We start from the raw sequence: 20,677 nt of genomic DNA on the forward strand, positions 1-20,677 counted from the left end.
AATTGAAAAAAATAATAATTTTTTCATTCTAAAATAAACACAACTACTTCCTAATGGTTTGTGTATGCCTACTGGGCATTCCAAATTAATCAAACATTAGATACAGACCAGACTATGATGTCCGCAATTCTTGCTCCAAATGGTTTTCACATAGTACTTGCTTTGTGCCACAATCATTGTCAAAATCCCATTAACCCTCAAGTATGGTACCAGCAAAAGGGATGCAGCATAACGTAATTCCAACACCCTAACTGCCTGGGGCTGGCCTCTTGTGTGGTACTGGCAAATGTCAAGTATCACTATTATGCTTCCTCAAACACTTAAAATAACCCACAGCTCTTCTGTAAACTCACAGCCGTGGCCTGCATACCCTCTGGGAAAAACGGTCCTAATATATTTTACAAACTTTTTTTTAACATAACTTTTAGCAATATCTTCAATGTCTAAAACCAACTATTGGAATAAACATTTCAGGAATCCTTAACACAGTATATTTAGGAGATTTAGGGAGAAAAGAGGTGGCTTCAATTGCAATTTCGAGGAAATCTACCACCTCTGGTTCTTACTAATGAAGGATCAATGACATAAGACCAATGGAAAAAATCACAAGGTATACGAAGTTAACCAATCCAATAACCACATATTTCCTTCTTCTACAACATTTTTACTATTCCCGGCTAACTCTGTTGATAAAGGATTTTGCAGTCTTCATACCAAAGATTTTCACTTTAGTAAGTGACCCTACTCAAAAAAAAAAAAATTTAAAAAAAAAAGGTAGGCAAAGCTGCTATCCTTAGAATTATTTTTTTTGTAATGCTAGAAAAATCTGGATTAATTTAAACGACTTATAGAATTTACAAAGTAAGTCTACTTTATAGTGGCAAAATTTAAGAGTCTAAACTAAAGCTCTTTTATTCAGAAAAGGGTTCTATTATATCTTTAAAGCTTTACTGTTGTATTATATGTCAATTATTGTGCACTCAAATAATAAAGTGCTTAAAGCATATGACTTGGTTAAGTTTTGACAAAGGTATACACTATTGAAATTATCACCACAGTAAAAATAATGTAAACATTAGAACCTTCTCATAGGGAGTTCCCCTTGTGGTGCAAAGGAAACAAATTTGACTAGGAACCATGAGGTTGCAGGTTCGATCCCCGGCCTCACTCAGTGGGTTAAGGATCTGGTGTTGCCATGATCTGTGGTGTAGGTCGAAGACACAGCTCGGATCCCGCATTGCTGTGGCTGTGGCACAGGCCAGCAGCTGTAGCTCTGACTAGACTCCTAGCCTGGGAACCTCCAAATACCTCGGGTGCGGCCCTAAAAAGACACAAGACAAAAACAAAAGAATCGCCTCATAGGAATTCAATATATTAAGTGCAAAGTGCATATAAAAAACTTTCCTAACAATTTTATCCCCTAATAAAGGAACTCTGCTTGTAGTAATAGCAGAGTAGCTCCTGTCAAACCACCCTTACTGCAATTAAACATTATAAGCTGTAGACAAACTACAAAATGTCAACTCTCTGAACACATGGAGAGTGATCTATGCAAGCAGAAACCAAAGAGAAGCTGAACTAGGAAGAAGTGACTGGGTCACTTTGCTGTTGTACAGTAGAAATTGACAGAACACTGTACATCAACTATAATGGAAAAAATAAAAATCATAAAAAAAAAGAACAGATTGCCCCCAGGGAGTAACCAGGAAATTTTTTTTAAATGGCTTCTACCCAAGGGCAGGCACTAATCAAATAGAAACTCACTATCTTACTGGCTGAAAACATCAGAAGACAGAAGTAGAAAGGAGCCTGGCTAGAAACTGAAACTTTTGCATATAAAATCCACCCTGCTTTCCAACTGACCCCTGACTTAGATGCAGAAAGGGCAAACACCAAACAGAGTTCAGCAGCTGCCTACTACAGAAAAGCCAGATCTAGGAGTTTGAGTTTAACCAAGCAAACTGCTCAATGACACAAAAAATCAGCTCTCTTGAGAAGAATACAACAGAATCCAAATTCAAGTGTCAATGAATTTTTACTTTGAAGGCCAGAAATAGTAAATATTTTAGGCTTTGCTGACCAAGAAGAAACATTGAGAGTATTATATAGGTAGTTACAGGACCATATGAAATGGAACCATTTAAAACTGTAAAAAAGCATTCACGGGCCAGATCTGGCCAGATCTATACATACCTTCGCCAACTTCCCCTCTATAGCAAATCATTCACAATGCCCAAGATGCAAGCCATCATTAGCGGACATATAAACAACATTTTTTCAAATAGAAAACTATAACCAGATTCATGAGAAAAGGAGTTAGGACGATGATCCTAAGCAGACCCAGATACTGGAATAAGACGGCAAAGATTTAGGAATACCTACTTAGATGTGTTAAAAGACATAAATGAAAATATGCTTCTAATAAGAGAAATTATAAAACAGAATATTCGACTCCCCCAAATTCCCAGACCTAAGTCTTAACTCAGAGAACTTTTAGTTTCTCTGTAATTTTTTCATGGTGCTTCTGTAAGTTTGCTGTAATATCACCCTAATGTGCCCAAGCAAAGTTGAGAAACTACAGATCTGTTCTTAAATATTCAAGCTGAGTTCCATTTTTAATAATTTGGTGAGAAGGAAAGAAAGAAAAAGACAGAAAAAAGGCATGGAGAACTACACAGAGACAAAAAGAGAGGCAGAGATAAAGAAAGAGAAATTTCAATGTCTACGGATTAAGATTTTACCAAAATAAAACACAGTGAGTAATAATATCATATATATTTCTATCCTGTTTTTGTGTGTGTGTTTTAAGTTCATTCAAATTAACTATTTTGGTGCTCACACCAATCGTGGGATTGACAGACAGGTGTTATATTCTTTTATACCAGTTGGGTAAACACACAAAGTATCTTAATGTAACATTAATCACAAGATAGTGAAAATTAGGTGATTCCTAAAAGTGAAATTCTGAGCTTCTTAGTAGCAGGAATTTGCTAGAAATTAAGTTTGGCACTAAAAGTTTATCTTTTCCTCCTAAAACTTTAAACAGAAAATCTCCAACTTTTTAACAGTGTTTCCCTTTTATCCTTTACTTTTTTCTTCTAAAACTGGATGGAAAAGACAGCTATTTAATTTTATAAGGTAAGTAACAATCAGGAAAAGGAATGCCAGGTATTCACTTTTTAAATGCAAGAAGATAAAATATTCATTCAAATTCCAACTCAACACTACAATTCTGAGATGACAAACAAAATCCACAGAGACAACTCCACATCTGAAAATGTTTACCTTGCAATCAATGAGCAGTTGTGAATCATGTTCTTTTCAACAAAGATACCTTGCGATTCATCAGTTTCAACTATGCGCCCATCCTGATACCATAACACTTGCATGTCTTGATCAATATATGAAGCCATGCACTGGAAAGGAAGGCTGTCTCCTTCAAACACAACTTGACGATGGGATGGAGTCATATAGAAAGACGGCAATTCCAGGGGAGGATCTAGAGACAGTGAAACAAAGACTCAGGAAGCAAATACACTATATTCACGTGCCAGAATTATAAGTGATAGAAATCCTAATTTTAAAAAGTCTAATGGGAAAACAAATTCCTCAACCAGCATTCTGATTTTAGCATCAACAAAGCCATTACTGAATTATCTGGGTCCAAGGTGAAAACAAAATTAAGTAAATTTAAAATAAAACCATTTCATATCGTTTCTGACATTCAGTTGGTCCCTTTTTGATGGTATCCTATCAAATGATTACAGAATCAACATTGCAAGAACAAACTAAAAGAATACTGAGCTCTGGGGAAAGAAACTGGTCATAAGTAAATGCTGGTACCTATACAATTTTTTTTTATTTTTATTTTTTTGGCTTTTTGCCTTTTCTAGGGCCGCACCCGTGGCATATGGGGGTTCCCAGACTAGGAGTCGAATCGGAGCTGTAGCTGCCGGCCTACACCACAGCCATAGCAACGCGGTATCCGGTATCCAAGCCGCGTCTGCAACCTACACCACAGCTCATGGCAACGCCAGATCCTTAACCCACGGAACAAGGCCAGGGATCAAACCTGCAACCTCATGGTTCCTAGTCGGATTCGTTAACCACTGAGCCACGACGGAACTCCCTATACAATTTTAGAAGTCACTGTGGAGACTATATCACCTTGGATTAAACCACTGTTTTCTGGTTTTAAAAGTATTATTATTCACTGCCGAAAATATTACAACATTTAAAGAAAAGGGGAAAAAAAACTTTAAGATCCTTATCTTATAATCACTTTTACAAAGCTGGTATTTCCTTCCAGTCAGAAAAATAAAAGGGAGAAATTCTAACTCTATATGCAAAAATGTACACAGATACCATGGCTCATTAAAAGTCCTTAAAATATTTGGTCCATTGGACTAATAACACAACAATCCTATCTTTAGGTAACAGTCTATCCTAAAGAATAAAAGCAAATACACAAAGAGGTACACAAGGAGATTAATCCTTTTAATATTTATGGAGAGAAGTATTATTAACAACCTATTATATGCAGTAATAAGGAAACTGTTATGGCTACATCTATATAACGGGTTGGTTCGCATCTATTTCATATAAGGAAATAAGTTCATTTCAGTTTTAAAAGTATACAAAATAACATTAGAGTATGATCTTTGGAAAAAAATACAATAAAAAGGTATATAAAATGTATACATCAAGCTATCTTTGACATTAGCTACTATCAATGAGTGACAGGAATGCATGCATGGGTTTTGCTTTTTTCTTCTTTTAGCTTGTCTTTTTTCCCCAGCTTTACAGAGGCATAATAGACAAAATTACAAGATTATCTAAAGCGTACACCAAAGTGATTTGATAGATGACACTTTACTTCTTTCTTCAATCTTTTAAGTTTTAAATAAATTACATTCCAACAGACATATTTTATGTGTGAAACATCAATAAAGAAAATAAAAATAGAAGGAAAACACCAAGAGGTTGTTTATCTGCAACACAAAGACTAAACTAGAATCTCCCTCAATCATTTTAAGAACTGTTTTTGGGTTGTGTGTTTTTTCTGCTTTTTGTTTGTTTGCTTCTCATTTAACATGTAAGTTGCTATTTTCCCTCAAGTCTTCAGTTGTCTTAAAAACCATGATTTTCAATAGCTGCATACTACTTCATTGAATGCATGTATCATAATTAAACCAATCCCTATTTTTTTGAGAATTTAGGATATATATATATATAAAGAATTTAGGACATACATAAAGTCTGAAGATTTACATACAGAGCTGATGATTTCTTAAGAATGAACCCCTACATGCAGAATCACTATCAGTTTTGAGAACACTAACTATGTATTACCAAACTATCTTCCAAAAGGCTGTATGAATTTATACCACCCCAACAAAAAGTATGACTGCATTGGGAGGTTTCACCTTCAACAAACTCCTGATTTACTAGCTGTTAGAAAACCTGAAGATATATGCTAGTTATTGAAACTGGTTTTCATAAACAAAGCTATTCAGAACCTAAGAACTACAGACATTAGCTGAAAGAATGCTTTATTTTTGTTACTTTTTTTGGGTTTTGGGGTTTTTTTTTGGTTTTTGTTTGGCTGTACCCATGGCATACGCAAGTTCCCAGGCCAGGAATCCCATTCAAGCCACAGCCACAACCCACATCACGGCTGCGGCAACACCAGATCCTTAGCCCACTGTGCTAGAGAGGAAACTGCAGAAATAATGTTTTTTAATCCAAATGACTTAATTGTTAGAAAAAACTGAATATTATCAAATCCATGAAGATCAAGAGTTGTAATTAAGTTTCCATGCGTAAAGAGAATTTTAATGTTTGTCGGGAAAAAGATGGAAGCAAGCGAAAAGCAGGTAACACGCTCCGTCTCTTTCTCCCTTACCGCATGTCAACAACTCCTGCTTCACACCCGTGACTGGCTGGGCCTGAAGAGCCTTCGGGTAGACACACCGCGTGTCCCGCACGGTGATGTTTCTCTCCTTCACCCAGCGATGCATCCACAATATGTTACAGTCACACAGCAGATACTCAGTCTGAAATTCTCTGCAGCATACAAAAGACAATGCAGAGGTGATGGTGAGTGAATTAAACAGCATTTCTGCTCTACATGCTGGCTGATGCGTTGGGTGGCAAGCTCAGGCTACCAGGCGAGGGCAGAGACTACCATCGACTGGTTATGGCCTCCTTTCCAACAAGACGACACAGCATGTCTGACTCTCACACGCTTCCCCACTGATCCCGGGACAGACCCTGGTGTCCATCAAAGTTGGTCTGTGAACAAAAGTCATCCAGCATCCCTCTGCTAAGCAACAAACTCCTGACACCTAGGGTACAGCAATATCCAATCCCCATCCTTCCTGTCTATCAAACTTCTGCCTATTCGTCATGAAGTCTGTGGTACTCATTGTGGCTCCTGAACCCTTCCCCAGGTTTTCCAGCACCACTGACATGTTCTTGGCTTAAATGCCGGCAAACTTAATTTTGACAACGTCAAGCAATGTATGACTGTTTCACATGGTTATATTCCAACTAGAGTATAAATTCCTCAGGGGTAGAAACTATTTCTGACCCTCTGCTAGGCACCATGCGACACCACAGATATTAACAAACCTAAGGAACAAAAGACTCAATCGGAATAGAAGTATAAAAATACCTCATATTGCTGTGAAAGAAAATAGAGAATGATCTTTATACGAGGCAAGAGGTTTAATGATTTGGCACTTGGACATAAGAAACAGAGAAGATATATACACATACAGATCATTTCTTGAATATCTATTTTATGAAACACTAACTGTTCACGTGCCACATGTTACACTACATCCAGCTAATAAAAATTAAGTGCAGACACTGTCCCCTGTCAACCTGGAGGACATTGTGTCATAGAACAAAACATAAACACCATCAAACTAGAATGTAATGTGTTCTGTACAAATACATGAACCAAGTGTGCTTCTAACTCACTGTGCAGTGCCACCGGCTACATCTCATTAATCTGAGTTTAAAAAAAAAAAAAAAAAAAAAAAAAAGGTGGGGATGGGAGAGTGGGATACAACAGAGAAAGTAAATTTAAAAAACAATACCAGAAGGATGCTTGACTTTTATTTTTCTTTTTAGGGCAGCACCTGAGGCAATAGAAGCTCCTGGGTTAGGGGTTGAACAGGATCGGCAGCTGCCAGCCTACGTCACAGCCACAGCCACACCAGATCAAGGCTCATCTGTGACCTGCGCTGCAGCTTGCAGCAATGCCAGATTCTTAACCCACAGGGCAAGGCCAGGGATCAAACCCACATCCTCATGGATGTTAGTGGGGTTCTTAACCCACTGAGCCACAACGGGATCTCCCTGATGACTTTTAAATCCTCATCACCACCTTCTCGTCAGTTTCCAGCACTATCGCTTAGAAACACTGACAAGGTTGCCCTTTTTGGGGGGTGGGGGGGAATGAATATACTTCCTGCATTCCTGCTACCCAGGATCTCAAAAACCAGATTATTTTCTGCCGTCTCTTTTATTTCCTAAAGGTCACAGAACTGGCTGACTTGGGCTCACTAAGCATGCCAAAAGGGGAAGTTTTCATTAAAAAGCAGCCTTCTGGATAAAAATAGTGGTGGCACTAAAAACACAGAGAGAGCTTGATGTGACTCTAGAAGAACATACGTGTGTCTGCCATGATGGCGAGGGGCCAGGGGAGCGCCTACCCCATCAGTACATCTGAATGACAACTGCCAGATGAGACTGAAATGACTAATTTAGAAAAGGAGGCGTGGGGAATGACAGGGGAGGAGGGGGGAGGAGAAGAAAGAAGTCATCATATATCAAACAGAGGCATCTGACAGAGAAGACTTTTTTCACTGCAAAAAAAAGAAATTCAAGTCCATAAGTTATACACAATAAAAATTTGAAAAACATTAGTTGTAACTGTAATTCCAATAGGAATCAGTATACCTTACACTTTGAAATATGTTAAGGTTTATCTGAAAATACAGTTAGCTTCTACAGTAACTCCCACACAATCTCTCACTGAAAACTGTGTTGGGGTCGGGGGAGGGGAAGGAGGGAATGGCCAATTCTAAAGCTATGTGAATTGGGTAAATATAACCTTATATTGACTTCAGAAAGCAGGCACTCTATGAAAACACGGCTAGACACGTCAGTGGTAAGTTTTGAATTCAGTTTGGGGAAGGGGTTACAGGAAAAAACGAAATCCCTGAAGCATAATAACAACCTCAACTATAAATTCTTCACAGGGAAAACATTTTATATTTTGGGGACTTAATTAACTAAACAAAAATGTTATCTAATTTGGAAATACAAAGAGAAAGAATGTCAATTTATTTACTCTCAATATAATTTAGAGGGACATAATATTCTAAGGAGAAAATGGCTGTCCCAGCCTGAAATGCATTATTAAGGTTTATGGTATGTTTTTCAATGTGAATGCAAGCTCTTGAATTGAGGTTCTCTTTTTTGAAAAATCGTAAGATTTTCCCACAAACTCTCTTTTTTTTTCCCCCCAGATATGGATTGTGGACCTGTTTTTTTGTTGTTGTTGATTTATTTTTCATTTTGTTAATTTTTATTTCCCCAATACATTATTTTTTTTTCTACTGTACAGCATGGTGTCCCAGTTACACACACACACACACTATATATATATATATATACATATATACATTCTTTTTTCTCATATTATCATGCTCCATCATAAGTGACTAGACACAGTTCCCAGTGCTACACAGCAGGATCTCATTGCTTATCCATTCAAAGGCAATAGTCTGCATTTATTAACCCCAAGCTCCCAATCCATCCCACTCCCTCCCCCCTCGGCAACCACAAGTCTATTCTCCAAGTCCATGATTTTCTTTTCTGTGGAAAGGTTCATTTGTGTCATATATTAGATTCCAGATATAAGTGATATCATATGGTATTTGCCACAAAGTCTCTTAAGGCACATAATAACTGTTTCTCGCTTTCAAACACTAAGATACATTTAGAAAACAGGAGAAAAAAATTTTACTTACAAAGATCGTAATGAGCCAAGATAATCAAAAGTTCCTTGAGATAATGAAGAAAACAAATTCCCTGAAAGGTTTCTGGAAAAAACGAAATAATTTCACTTTAAGAAATTCTAACAATTATATATATATATTATTTTATATTATTTCACATTTCTAAAATGTCCATTATTAAATACTATTATAAAGAATTTATGAAAGCTGTTTTAAATCTTATGAAGAAAAACATAAGTAAATATTTTCTCCCAGAATATTGTTCTTAGAGTTTCCTGGTGGCCTAGCAGTTAAGGATCCAGTGTTGTCACTGCTGTGGCTCTGGTTCGATTCCTAGCTAGAGAACTTCCCCATGATGATGTGGCAGGTATAGCCCCAAAAAAAGAAAGTTAGGAAGAAATAAAGAAAATTGTTCTTAGTCTAATATAAAGCAGTAAATAAAATCATTTTAAATTACTGCTAGATAAGGATTTTTCTATCAAATATCATGTGAACCTCAAAGTACCTTCTTGAACTACATCTTCAGCTAAGCTCTCATTGCAACTACTCTTCATGGGTTCACTCAGCATCATTTAAGAAATCAAAAATTAAACAAGGCAAAATATACTCTGAATGAACAGCAGCAGCAAACAATAACCTAGTAAAACACATGGGCAGAGTGACAGGAGTTCAGAGTTTAAAATGAAAGAGTTAGGATATAATTCAGTGTTGGCCTTGGGCAAATTTTAACCTCTCTCATTTCCCCTTGTATCATGGCTTTAATTAATACCTAAACTCTTGCAGCATTTTGTATGAATTAAACCCAGAAGACCCTATGGTACAATCTGAGTAGTTTGTTAACACACATCATGATGTCACCAAATTATTTCCTGTGATTTCTTCCATGCTTAACTATAATACGCTCCAGGAGTGGAAGGACTTGTGTGTCTTGTTTATTAGAGTCACTGGCAGCTAACAAGAAGCTGAGGTATACAGGTGGTGCTCAAGCATGGTGGCTGGCTGCATGTTCAGAATGTGAACCCCACCTTCAGGAGGGGTGACGGAGACTCCAGGAAAACGGGAGCATGATCCAGCCACCACAAGACCTGTTCTGTGCCTGTTACAGTATCAAGATACAACGTGGACCTAGAACTCTCAAGGAGGAAGTCATGAGACCTGCAAAGAGGCCCACCTCTACTCCAGAGTCTGAGCTAAATAACTCCTTCAAGTGAGGAAGAAAATGACAAGGGGGTAGTGGATTCCCCGCTGGGGGGAGGGAGGAGAACCTAGCGAGGTCAGCTGTCCCCGTGACACCTGCAACAACATATGCTTGGATGGGAAGACTTAACATGATGCCAACACCAACGGCTCACAAATCAATACATAATGAACTTCAGGAAGAAAATCACTGGATTCATTGATATATATATTTTAGGATTTTTTTTTTTGATAGAAAAAAAGGTTGGATAAAATAAGCCTGATCTTCATAAAAGAATTGCCTAGGAACTTAAAAAACAATCGAAAAGGATATTTGCAGAGTTCCCATCATGGCGCAGTGGTTAACGAATCCGACTAGGAACCATGAGGTTGCGGGTTCGATCCCTGGCCTTGCTCAGTGGGTTAACGATCCGGCGTTGCTATGAGCTGTGGTGTAGATTGCAGATGCAGCTCGGATCCCACATTCCTGTGGCTCTGGCGTAAGCCAGTGGCTACCACTCCGATTCAACCTCTAGCTTGGAACCTCCATATGCCGCAGGAGCTGCCCAAGAAATGGCAAAAAGACAAAAAAAAAAAAAAAAAAAAAAAAAAAAAAAAAAGGATATTTGCAAATTAAAAGAACAATGAAAGCCATGTCCTTTTCTTTTCAGGCCTATCAGAGGGAATACCGAATGTGGATTTGGAAAAGGGAAATGCTGATGGAGTGTAAATCCCTGTTAACATTTTAAGAAAGTCACCTAGAAGCAATGAAAATAAACAGCTGTACTTTTATGAAGCTACCCTATGTGAACTTATATGATTGGTGGGATTTAAAATGATGTAAGTAGGAAGACAAGAGATGTGAGGTTTAACTAAAACAAGATGTGAGTTACAAAGTACTGAAACTGAGTGATGGGTACTTGGGGATTCCCTATACAATTATCCCTAATTTTGTGTTAGACGTTTGAAAGAATCCACAGTAAGTTGGAAATAAAAATATATCCCACAAATACAGGATTTAAGTATCAATGAAATAGTTGCATCTTACAGGGACCATTAGATTCTAATTATTAGGTAAGTTTATTCTAAACTTAGGTATTATTAATTTTTTCTTTTGGACATCACAGAGGAAGGAATCATATGAGAGACAGATATGCCATGCTCCCAGTAAATCCTAACACAAACCAATTTTTCCTCCAGTGTTGGAACAGATTGCTATTTGTTTGGCTAAACACCAAACCAAGGAATCATCTTCAGTTGTGGCGTAAGAAATGTATACATTCTATAAAACACTAAAATCACATTCCAGCTGAGATGCTTACACACAGAAAAAGCACATAAGGAACCACGAATAACAATATTCACAGCAAAGTCACGGCTCTCCTGTCCTATTAGAGTTCACTGAACGCCGTGGCAGGTGAGTTACCCACCCGCTCCCACTCATGTTGTTTCTTACACTCTCACTTAATTTTTATTTCCTTACTTTTGGCTACACAGATATTTGTACTCCTAGAAATTAAATGTCTATGATGCAGCACCTGTGTATACACAGGAGTGTTTACCAGGACCAATTTGTTGAAGGAAGGGGAAATGCATCAAACAGTATCTCCTTCAACAGAGGAATGATTGACTAAAATATGATCTGTTCTATATGTCGACTATTCTGTAGCTATTAACGGGCATGAACTAAATCAATATGTATTCTCTTGAAAAGATACTAATGACAGGTTGGTAAGTTTTTTTTTTTTTTTTTTTTTTAATAGTCAAGTAGAGCATATCTTTAAAGCCCTGTGTGCACTGAAAGTCAACCATACTCCAATAAAAATTTAAAAATAAAGCCCTCTATGGATGCGTATACATTTGTGAGGGCGACAGAAAATCTGAAAATATACAGTGGCCAGTATGAGCTATCTCAGAAGGGTACGTTTAAAGCAATGAAGGGGTGATTTAACTTTTCCTTCATAACTCTACATGGTTTTATTACTTAATAACCTCAATAATTTTTAGTCAAAAAAAGGAAGTGCTAATAACTATCACTCACCTATTTTTGCTGATAGAAAAATATTAAATGTACAATTCTTAGAGGAAAAGTACAGGTTTTAAATTTATCAAAATTCATTTAAAAAAAAAAAAAGGAAAGCTTTAGGGTTTTTTTGATCACCTGACAATTTCTCTGTAAATTAACTTTCTTTTTTTTTTTTTTTGTCTTTTTGCCATTTCTTGGGCCACTCCCGCGGCATGTGGAGGTTCCCAGGCTAGGGGTCGAATCGGAGCTGTAGCCACGGCCTACGCCAGAGCCACAGCAACGCGGGATCCGAGCCGCGTCTGCGACCTACACCACAGCTCACAGCAACGCCAGATCATTAACCCACTGAGCAAGGCCAGGGATCGAACCCGCAACCTCATGGTTCCTAGTCGGATTCATTAACCACTGCGCCACGACGGGAACTCCCTGTAAATTAACTTTCTAAGTGAAGGATAAAGACTTCACCGAAGTCCACTGCTGCCCCCATCTTGGGTCTGCCAGTTATTCCCAGGATTTGTTAGAGTGGTTTGGGGTGGAAACTCTGAGAGTCTGGCCTCACTTCCCAGACCACCTCTACCAACAAAGGCAGAGATCAACACATAGAATTAATCAGTTTTACCCACCACACCCACGTCCACTGAATCTTCTTACATATTTTTAAAAAGTCATTTTTGAATTCTTAGACTACACTGCCAAAGCCAAGACTTGTTTCGAGAGGATGAGAAGCCTGGGTGAGAAGGCTCCAGGCTGTCTGCCAAGGTCCATCCAGCCCCAGGAGGCTTTGACCCAAAACACCTTGGCTAAGAGGCCAAGGCAGTCCAAGTTCCCAAGATCCCAAGTTCCCAGGTAACCCAGAGAGTTCAGCTGAAGAGGCTGCAGAAGAAATACTCGACAGGGATCCGCTCGAGACCGAGTTCCTCTGCACACTTACTCTTTGGGGTGGGAAAATAATCACAGGGAGCTTCCCTGAGCTCTAAGAAATGTACTACTTGTCCCTTAACTGGTCGGACTCCCCTTTCCACTTGTTAGATTGAGAAAATACTCTTCTCCACGTCTGACATACAAACTGTTACCAACGTTCACAAGCAGCACACGGCCCTCAGAGACCAGCTAACCAAAGTCTGCTGATCCAGAGCTCTAGAACCATGTCAACCCGAATTATCACCAGCAGCTCCACTGCAATGCATTCCTGAATAAGAAGCTACCTCAACTGCCAATGTTTCTTAGGACAGTATTTAAAGGCTACGTCAGGGAGCGTTCTATACATGCCTTAGGTGGCTGCATTTAAAAGACCCATGATCATCTCAACCAAACCCCAAAGTAAGAAGTTTGGCAGCGCTATTTCTATGTCTTAATCATTCAGCTGGCTATGTCCACCATGCTCCATGGCCTGTAAATTCTCGTAACAGGTATCAAAAAATTGGGAAAAATATGGAGTTCCCGTCGTGGCGCAGTGGTTAACGAATCCGACTAGGAACCATGAGGTTGCAGGTTCGGTCCCTGCCCTTGCTCAGTGGGTTAATGATCCGGCGTTGCCGTGAGCTGTGGTGTAGGTTGCAGACGCGGCTCGGATCCCGCGTTGCTGTGGCTCTGGCATAGGCTGGCAGCTACAGCTCCGATTAGACCCCTAGCCTGGGAATCTCCATATGCCGCGAGAGCGGCCCAAGAAATGGCAAAAAGACAAAAAAAAAAAAAATTGGGAAAAATATAAGAGACAATCCAAGCTCTAAAACTGCCAAAAATATTAGTTTTTGAGGTGGTAGACAAAAAAGAAAAAAAAAGAAAAAAGAAAACAGTAACTTGTCTTAATGTAAAGCTCTGTCCCACACAGCTCTTTTGACTAGAGAACTTTCTTTTTCTTTTCCTTTTTAGAGCCACACCCACGGCCTAAGTCAGTTTCCAGGCTAAGGGCTGAATTGGAGTTGTAGCACCAGCCTGTACCACAGCTGCAGCAATGCAGGATCTGAGAGGCGTCTGCCACCTACACCACAACTCAAAGAAACGCCAGATCCTTAACCCACTGAGCGAGGCCAAGGACTGAACCTGCATCCTCATGGATACTAACTAGTATGATTCATTTCTGCTGCGCCTTGACAGGAGCTCCAGAAAACATTTGTTGATGCAACAAAAATTCCTAGGCCAAGGCTATAAATCCATGGGAACTAGAGTAAAGAAAATGACAGAAACTAGACTCTCTTTTTCTTTAGCTGTTTCATAGCTATCCAAAAATATAACAATTTTTTCCTTCATAAATGCCTCATTTTGGAATTCCCATTGTGTTGGCTGAGTGGATTAAGGACCCCATGCTGTCTCTGTGAGGATGCAGCTTAATCCCTGGCTTTGCTCAGTTGTTGCTGCAAGCTGAGACATAGATCACGGATGCAGCTCAGATCTGCTGTGGAGTAGGCTCAGCTAGAACTCCAATTTGACCCCTGGGCCAGGAACTTCCATACACTGCAAGTGCGAGAGGTTAAAAACAAAACAAAACAAAACAAAAAAATGCCAATGCTTATGCATCCCTCAAAACCCCAAATATAAAACTCTTGTGATAATAAAAAGCTCTGAAGTAAAACTGTTTGCAATCCAGTTGATGACCAAAAAAATGCAATGATTTAATTATTTTCTAGTTACAAGTAAAGAGGGATAACAACTCAATCTCAAACTTGGCCATCTATCTTTTCCTCAAAATTAAGGGCATGCTGAAAAAATACAAGTTTGTTGACTAAGAAGGAGGAGTAAATAGATGAAATAAACTTACCATTTAAACCCCAACAGCTTTTTTCAAAGTTAACTTGAACACAATAGAAGAAATGTTCTAAAAAGCTATGAAAAGAATGAGGTATAGATGGTCTCCACACTAGACCTTCTACACCAAAGTCCTGCATTTCATCATGTATCCCATTTCCAGACTGCTCCTCCTGAGATCATGATTTAATGCCATTTCCCCACATCAGTGTCTTTCAGTGGCTTCCTGTGGCTGAATCAGTTCTAAGCTTCAGTCTGCTTTTCATATGCTCCCATTTAAAGCTCTATCATAGGTAACTGTCCTTACTTCTAGTTACTCCCAAACAGAGCCGCCCTATGTATAGTTATGTATATTTTAAAAATAAAACTAAAATCTATTTGATAGCATATACAAAGTTCTGTATTTATATTATACATAAATTATAAGACACAGGTACAGATAATTGAGATGCTAATTAATTCTAATCCTACTTCACAGATGTTCAGAAAAGTTAAAACAACTCGCCCATCATCAGAGTCAGAAGTGTGATTCCAATGATCATTTTATGCACACGACCACTGGCCTTCGTCTTGACAAACTGCACTTACTTCCACCTCCCTGTGGCATCTGCTTGACTTCTTTTCCTTTCTAATGACCTAAATCTTTGCAATCTTCTGGACCATCAGCTCAAGTTTCACCTCTTCCAAGCAATTTTCCCAAACTACCAAAGCTTTTGATCATGTCTCTCAATATGGACAGGCTCTCTGGGGTGTACACTATACCACATGTCTGTGCGTACGTGTGTGTGTGTGTGTGTGTGTGTGTGTGTGTGTGTGTGTGTGTGTGTGTCTGGGGGCGGGGAGGTAATGCATTATTATGTTCTGACGACATTATATTTCCATGATTAAATTTCCAGCTCCTTATCCCCTACCACCTCTATTAACCTCTACCACTGCCATTTTAACATTAAACATATAGGAGTTCCCATTGTGGCTCAGCAGTAACAAACCCAACTAGCATCCATGAGGACATGGGTTCAATCCCTGGCCCCGCTCAGTGGGTTAAGGATCTTGCACTGCCGTGAGCTGCGGGCAAAGGTTGCAGGTGCAGCTCAGAGCTGGTGTTGCTGTGGCTGTGATGTAGGCTGACAGCTGCAGCTTCAATCTGACCCCTAGCCTGGGAACTTCCATATGCCACAGGCGTGGCCCTAAAAAATTTTTTTTTTTAAATAAAAATAAAAATCAACATATAAGTGGTCATAAATACTTCAATACTAGTTCAAATGCTTCCATTTATTATAACACTAAAGAAAGTGGTACTTACAGCCTAACCAAATTGGTGAGTCCTCGGAATATGTCTGCATTCAGACACCCTATCCGATTGTTTGTCAGATCCCTACAGAGAAGAGGGAAAAGTGTCTTCGATTAGTTCTCTTGGCTAATGAAGGTTTCATATATTCAATATTCGAGAATGACACCCAGGTAGTACACAAGACCTTTCTTTTAAGCATCTCTGAAATATTCACCGACCTCAAGTACAGCATTAAAAAAAGAAATAACCCTTGCTTTCACTTCCTTCTGGCACATACATACTAAATGCTGTTTAATTACCATACCCTCTATATTTCAAGCATTTACTCCTGTAAAATGACTCCAGATAAAACTGAAGTAGTAAAAGTGAGAATTTATCTTACTATATCTGCGATAAAACTCCTTCGATGACCTACACAGGTAATTATGCTGAGAAAAGTAGGGAGCAGAGCCTGATTTCTGCCAACATCCAAGATGCAATGGATAAAAGGGCAGATCATCAAAATCCTGAAACTTTCATTTCCTTAAGAACACCTGAAAGCTTAATGCTTTCGAACTTCATTCCTTACACACTCAGAAGTTTTAAAGTAAGAGCTAACTCAGATGTAATGAAAAAACATCTGAGTTTAGCTTTCACTTTACAGATCTGTCATTTAGTCCCCAAGGCAAATTACTTAACAGTATTTAGGTAATGGTCTATTTTTCCCCCAATTACTCCTACCTTCTTATAGCTCCCGCCAAATGTTACTTTCAAAACATTTTCTTCTTCTCCTCCATCCATGAAACTTTTTGCCTTTTGTCTATGTCATAATTTTAACATTTTGTTCTATCTTTCTGCACTATCTTTCTTTACACCAAGCACAGCAAACACCATTTTACATTTTAATCTGGAGATTACATTTCAGTTGGGAGATAACTGACAACTTTTGTAAACTTCAAATGAGATACCCTGGCTTTCACCATTTTCATCAGTGGATTTAGTAAAGTGTATGAAAGAAAGCCCTAAAACAATGAATACCTCTTTTTCTCAGTGGTTAGATCTGGAAATATTGATCACTTTGAATTTCAATAAAAGAATCAGGACACACTTTCTAAACCAAACTTTAAAAAAGTTTTATCCCATTTTCCTCAATGTCCATATTATTCTCTGTAATAAAGAAACGTATATTCTTTGAATTTCACTCTGAGTTATTCTTTAGAGAACAGATTTACACCACCTATTTCCAAAACAAAGCTGTCGGATTCTAAATTGCATACTGGTAATGGGAAAAAAAAATGTATTAGTCTGATAGACATTACAGACTTCACATTTGAATCCTGTATCTGCTCATTAACTTTTTCCCTTTAGTTATTTTAAAAACTAGTTTAAGTAATCCTGGTGTTCAAAAATTTCATAGCTCTGCCTTCCCTTTCTTACGGCAACTTGTGATTAAAAAATCTTAAGCAATAGAAGTCTTTTTCTGTACTTGCTGTGCTTCAGCTCCAGCTCTTCAGAATATTCAAGCTAAGTATTTAATCGTGCAAGAGGTTTTTTTTAAAATTCCAGCTGATTTTCTTTCTATTTCTGGGTTTTACTGTTTAAGAAAATTAGGCATCATCTTGTGAAGTGTTGCTTAAACAAGCATTTCTGGGCTCTATTCATTATCTTGTCTCATTTCTGAGCTTTAAATGGTGTAATTACCATTGATTCTTTAGGAAACAATTTCATTATCGCTATACCTATTTAAAACGGTATTTAGGTATTGATAATGGGTTTTCATGTGAATTGAGAATCAGCTTGAATTTGTTGATACAGCAAAAGAGAAACTGAATGGGTCTAGGTTTTACCTACTTCTGATAGTTTATTCTTCAAAAAGCCACTTAAATCTTCCTGATTCAAATGATCTATAAAAATAAAGGCAAAGGCATGGTACACTTACAAAAACACTTTATGTGTAGCTACCAAGTGAGATGCACAATTGAAATGAATGATTTAAGGCCTCATAAGAAAAAGTGCCTCTATCTAGAAGTTAGCAGAGATATCTTTATATCTCACCGAGTTTATATAAAGGCCTCTCTCAGCTTACAAACTGTATACCATAAGTGCAATTACAAGTTAGCTGTTTGGAATTAAGAATGTATTTTCTCGTGGGAAGAACATTATAAATGACAATTACCTTCCTAAAAAAGAACACAAGAGACTACTTACTGTGTAATGCAATGAAAAAATGCTAAGGCAACATCTGGGACAATAATAGTAATTAAATTAAGTGCTACTGAACAAGAAAAATCTTATTTATTTTGGATAGCAATACTTGAAAAATTACTTACTGAAGGATGAGGCACTGGGTGGAGAATCTAAGACATTCTACAGTAGCCTTGAAACATCCTGAAGAAATTGTTTTTTACTAACGGTCAAGTTTCCTTCAATCTCTACTTCGACATGGAGATATTATCAGCATTAATCTCCCAAAAAAAAGAACTGAGTGGTGTGGATCCGAGAAGGGAAAAATAAGTGGACTTGTCCGACCAATGATGCCACACTCCTCCCTCCTCTTGGGAAAAAAGTTGAAAGGAAAAACATTCTAGAAGTCCTCAAGCTTTAGCTTCAAAATCACCGGGAGGGACTGTTGAAACAAAGCCACAGTCTGATAGGGCAGGTCTAGCACCTATACTTCTGCTCCCGACTCACATCCCATGCAAATATGGTGTCAGTTTGCCCCAGAAAGAAGCGCAAAGAAAATGACTCCCTGTTATTTATGGAGCTCAGTTAGCTGCTGCCCCTCCACTCCCCAATGACCATTTCTGGAGATGCACATAGCTGGGTGATGGCCATGTTCTGTGCCCCTGCCTGTGCAGTATGGCTGAGTCCTAAGAGCCTCCAATATGCAGCAGCTGAACTCCAGCTACCGTTCCATCCCTCTGGAAGTGTATTCCAACTCCATACCCGGGCTCTTGGTCAGTATATATGATTCCGCCAGACTGAACACCTTCCAAGGGGTTCTGGAGTCACCTTTGCATCTCTGGAGCCTGGCTCGCTACTGGGCACACAGGATGGACTCACTGAATCTTTGTGTAACTGAATTGATGCTGGTCTCTGTCTTCCTACTTTGGGTTATGCTGCTTTACCTGGTGGACACTACTTTTACTCAACTCTAGGGACAGTCTGATCCATTGCAACTCTGACGCCACAACACTGATCGTGTCAACTCCACAATGAAAAGGTCCCACCAGGCCCCCACTGTCTCAAGAACAGATTTGAAATTCTTCAACGCAGCAGGAGGTCATCAAAGCTTAATCTCTCCACAACTGGCCTTATCCCCCAATATTCTCCCACCCCCCACCACTGGCCATCTACTTGGCGCTCTCGCCAGAGAATTAAACTACAGTTCTAAGAGACATATTCTTTCATACCCACATCATGCTGCTTCGGATGCTCTGTCTGTTATTCTTCAGTTTGTACTCACCCCTCAGGAGCAAGGTCAACTCCAAAGGTTGGCTGCTCTCATAGCAGGTCATTCCCCTCTCAGGTGGTCCCTTCTTTCCCTGACAGATCACTCCCATTATTTAGCATGTGTTTTTACTATCTATTTATCCCCGACAGTCTGAAAGCCTTTCCAAGGAGTCAGACCATCGTAAGCATCCAGCCCTTAACAAATGCATCTAGAAGGAATAAAGAGTAGCCGGACAGTCCACATGGCTTGAGCTAGGGTGACCTCTCAATTATGAGCGTGCTCACACAGAGGACTAGAAGGGAAGCAGGGGTGTTCAGCTTCAGAATTAATAAAAACTACCCCTTAGGTTTTGAAATAACAATATATAGATAAAACAAACAGGAAAATGGCAAGATGTTAAATCACTAATAGAAAGGGGCTTCGATTTTGGGGGCATTTACAATAGATGGTTCAAATGCATTCATAACTTGAAAACCATGTACAGATTAGACCAGCTGGCAAAGCCAACCATAATGGATTTCATTACCATACAAGGGGTGCAACTATCCACTGCCAAACAAATCGAATTACTGTACAAATAAACTGCCTTCTAAGCTACTTAACATTAAATACTGTTTTTCAATCATGGACCTGACTAAATGAACTTCTAAAATTTACTAAAAAGCTCCTTTTTTATTGTGTTAAAAATTAAAGTAGGTTAGTAGTTACTTGTAACTATACTCTAATTAAAAAAAAAAAAAAAAAAAAAAAAAAAAAAAAAAAAAAAAAAAAAAAAAAAAAAAAAAAAAAAAAAAAAAAAAAAAAAAAAAAAAGGAATGGTTCAAACTCAAAAGGCAGCAATTCAAACACTTACAATCTTTTTAGCGATGACAGTCCCCAAAAGGCACCTGGATCTATGCTACTGATCAGATTGTTTCGGAGGTCCCTGTTAAAGATAAAATAAAAGTTATTTGCACCTCAACACAGTGAGA

At 38.6% G+C, this 20,677-nt stretch overlaps 1 protein-coding gene across 10 annotated transcripts in view; it reads right to left on the reverse strand.

The window, feature by feature from the left end:
* Positions 1-20,677, reverse strand: part of ADGRA3 (adhesion G protein-coupled receptor A3) — a 121,550-nt gene that overhangs the window by 56,561 nt on the left and 44,312 nt on the right. For 7 of the 10 annotated variants that reach the window (XM_021101068.1, XM_021101067.1, XM_021101065.1 and 4 more), the window contains 5 exons: positions 20,560-20,631; positions 16,286-16,357; positions 9,048-9,119; positions 5,906-6,066; positions 3,286-3,499 (listed from right to left, as the gene is read on the reverse strand). In XM_021101068.1, coding sequence (XP_020956727.1) covers positions 3,286-3,499; positions 5,906-6,020 — 329 coding nt within the window. In that variant the 5' untranslated portion in view covers positions 6,021-6,066; positions 9,048-9,119; positions 16,286-16,357; positions 20,560-20,631. Of the gene's footprint in view, positions 1-3,285; positions 3,500-5,905; positions 6,067-9,047; positions 9,120-16,285; positions 16,358-18,103; positions 18,118-18,582; positions 18,846-20,559; positions 20,632-20,677 lie in introns of those variants that run through there. The other 3 variants (XM_021101066.1, XM_021101069.1, XM_021101063.1) reach the window with 3 other exon arrangements.

This window comes from Sus scrofa, chromosome 8 (genome assembly GCF_000003025.6).
Source record: "Sus scrofa isolate TJ Tabasco breed Duroc chromosome 8, Sscrofa11.1, whole genome shotgun sequence".
Taxonomy (NCBI): Eukaryota; Metazoa; Chordata; class Mammalia; order Artiodactyla; family Suidae; genus Sus; species Sus scrofa.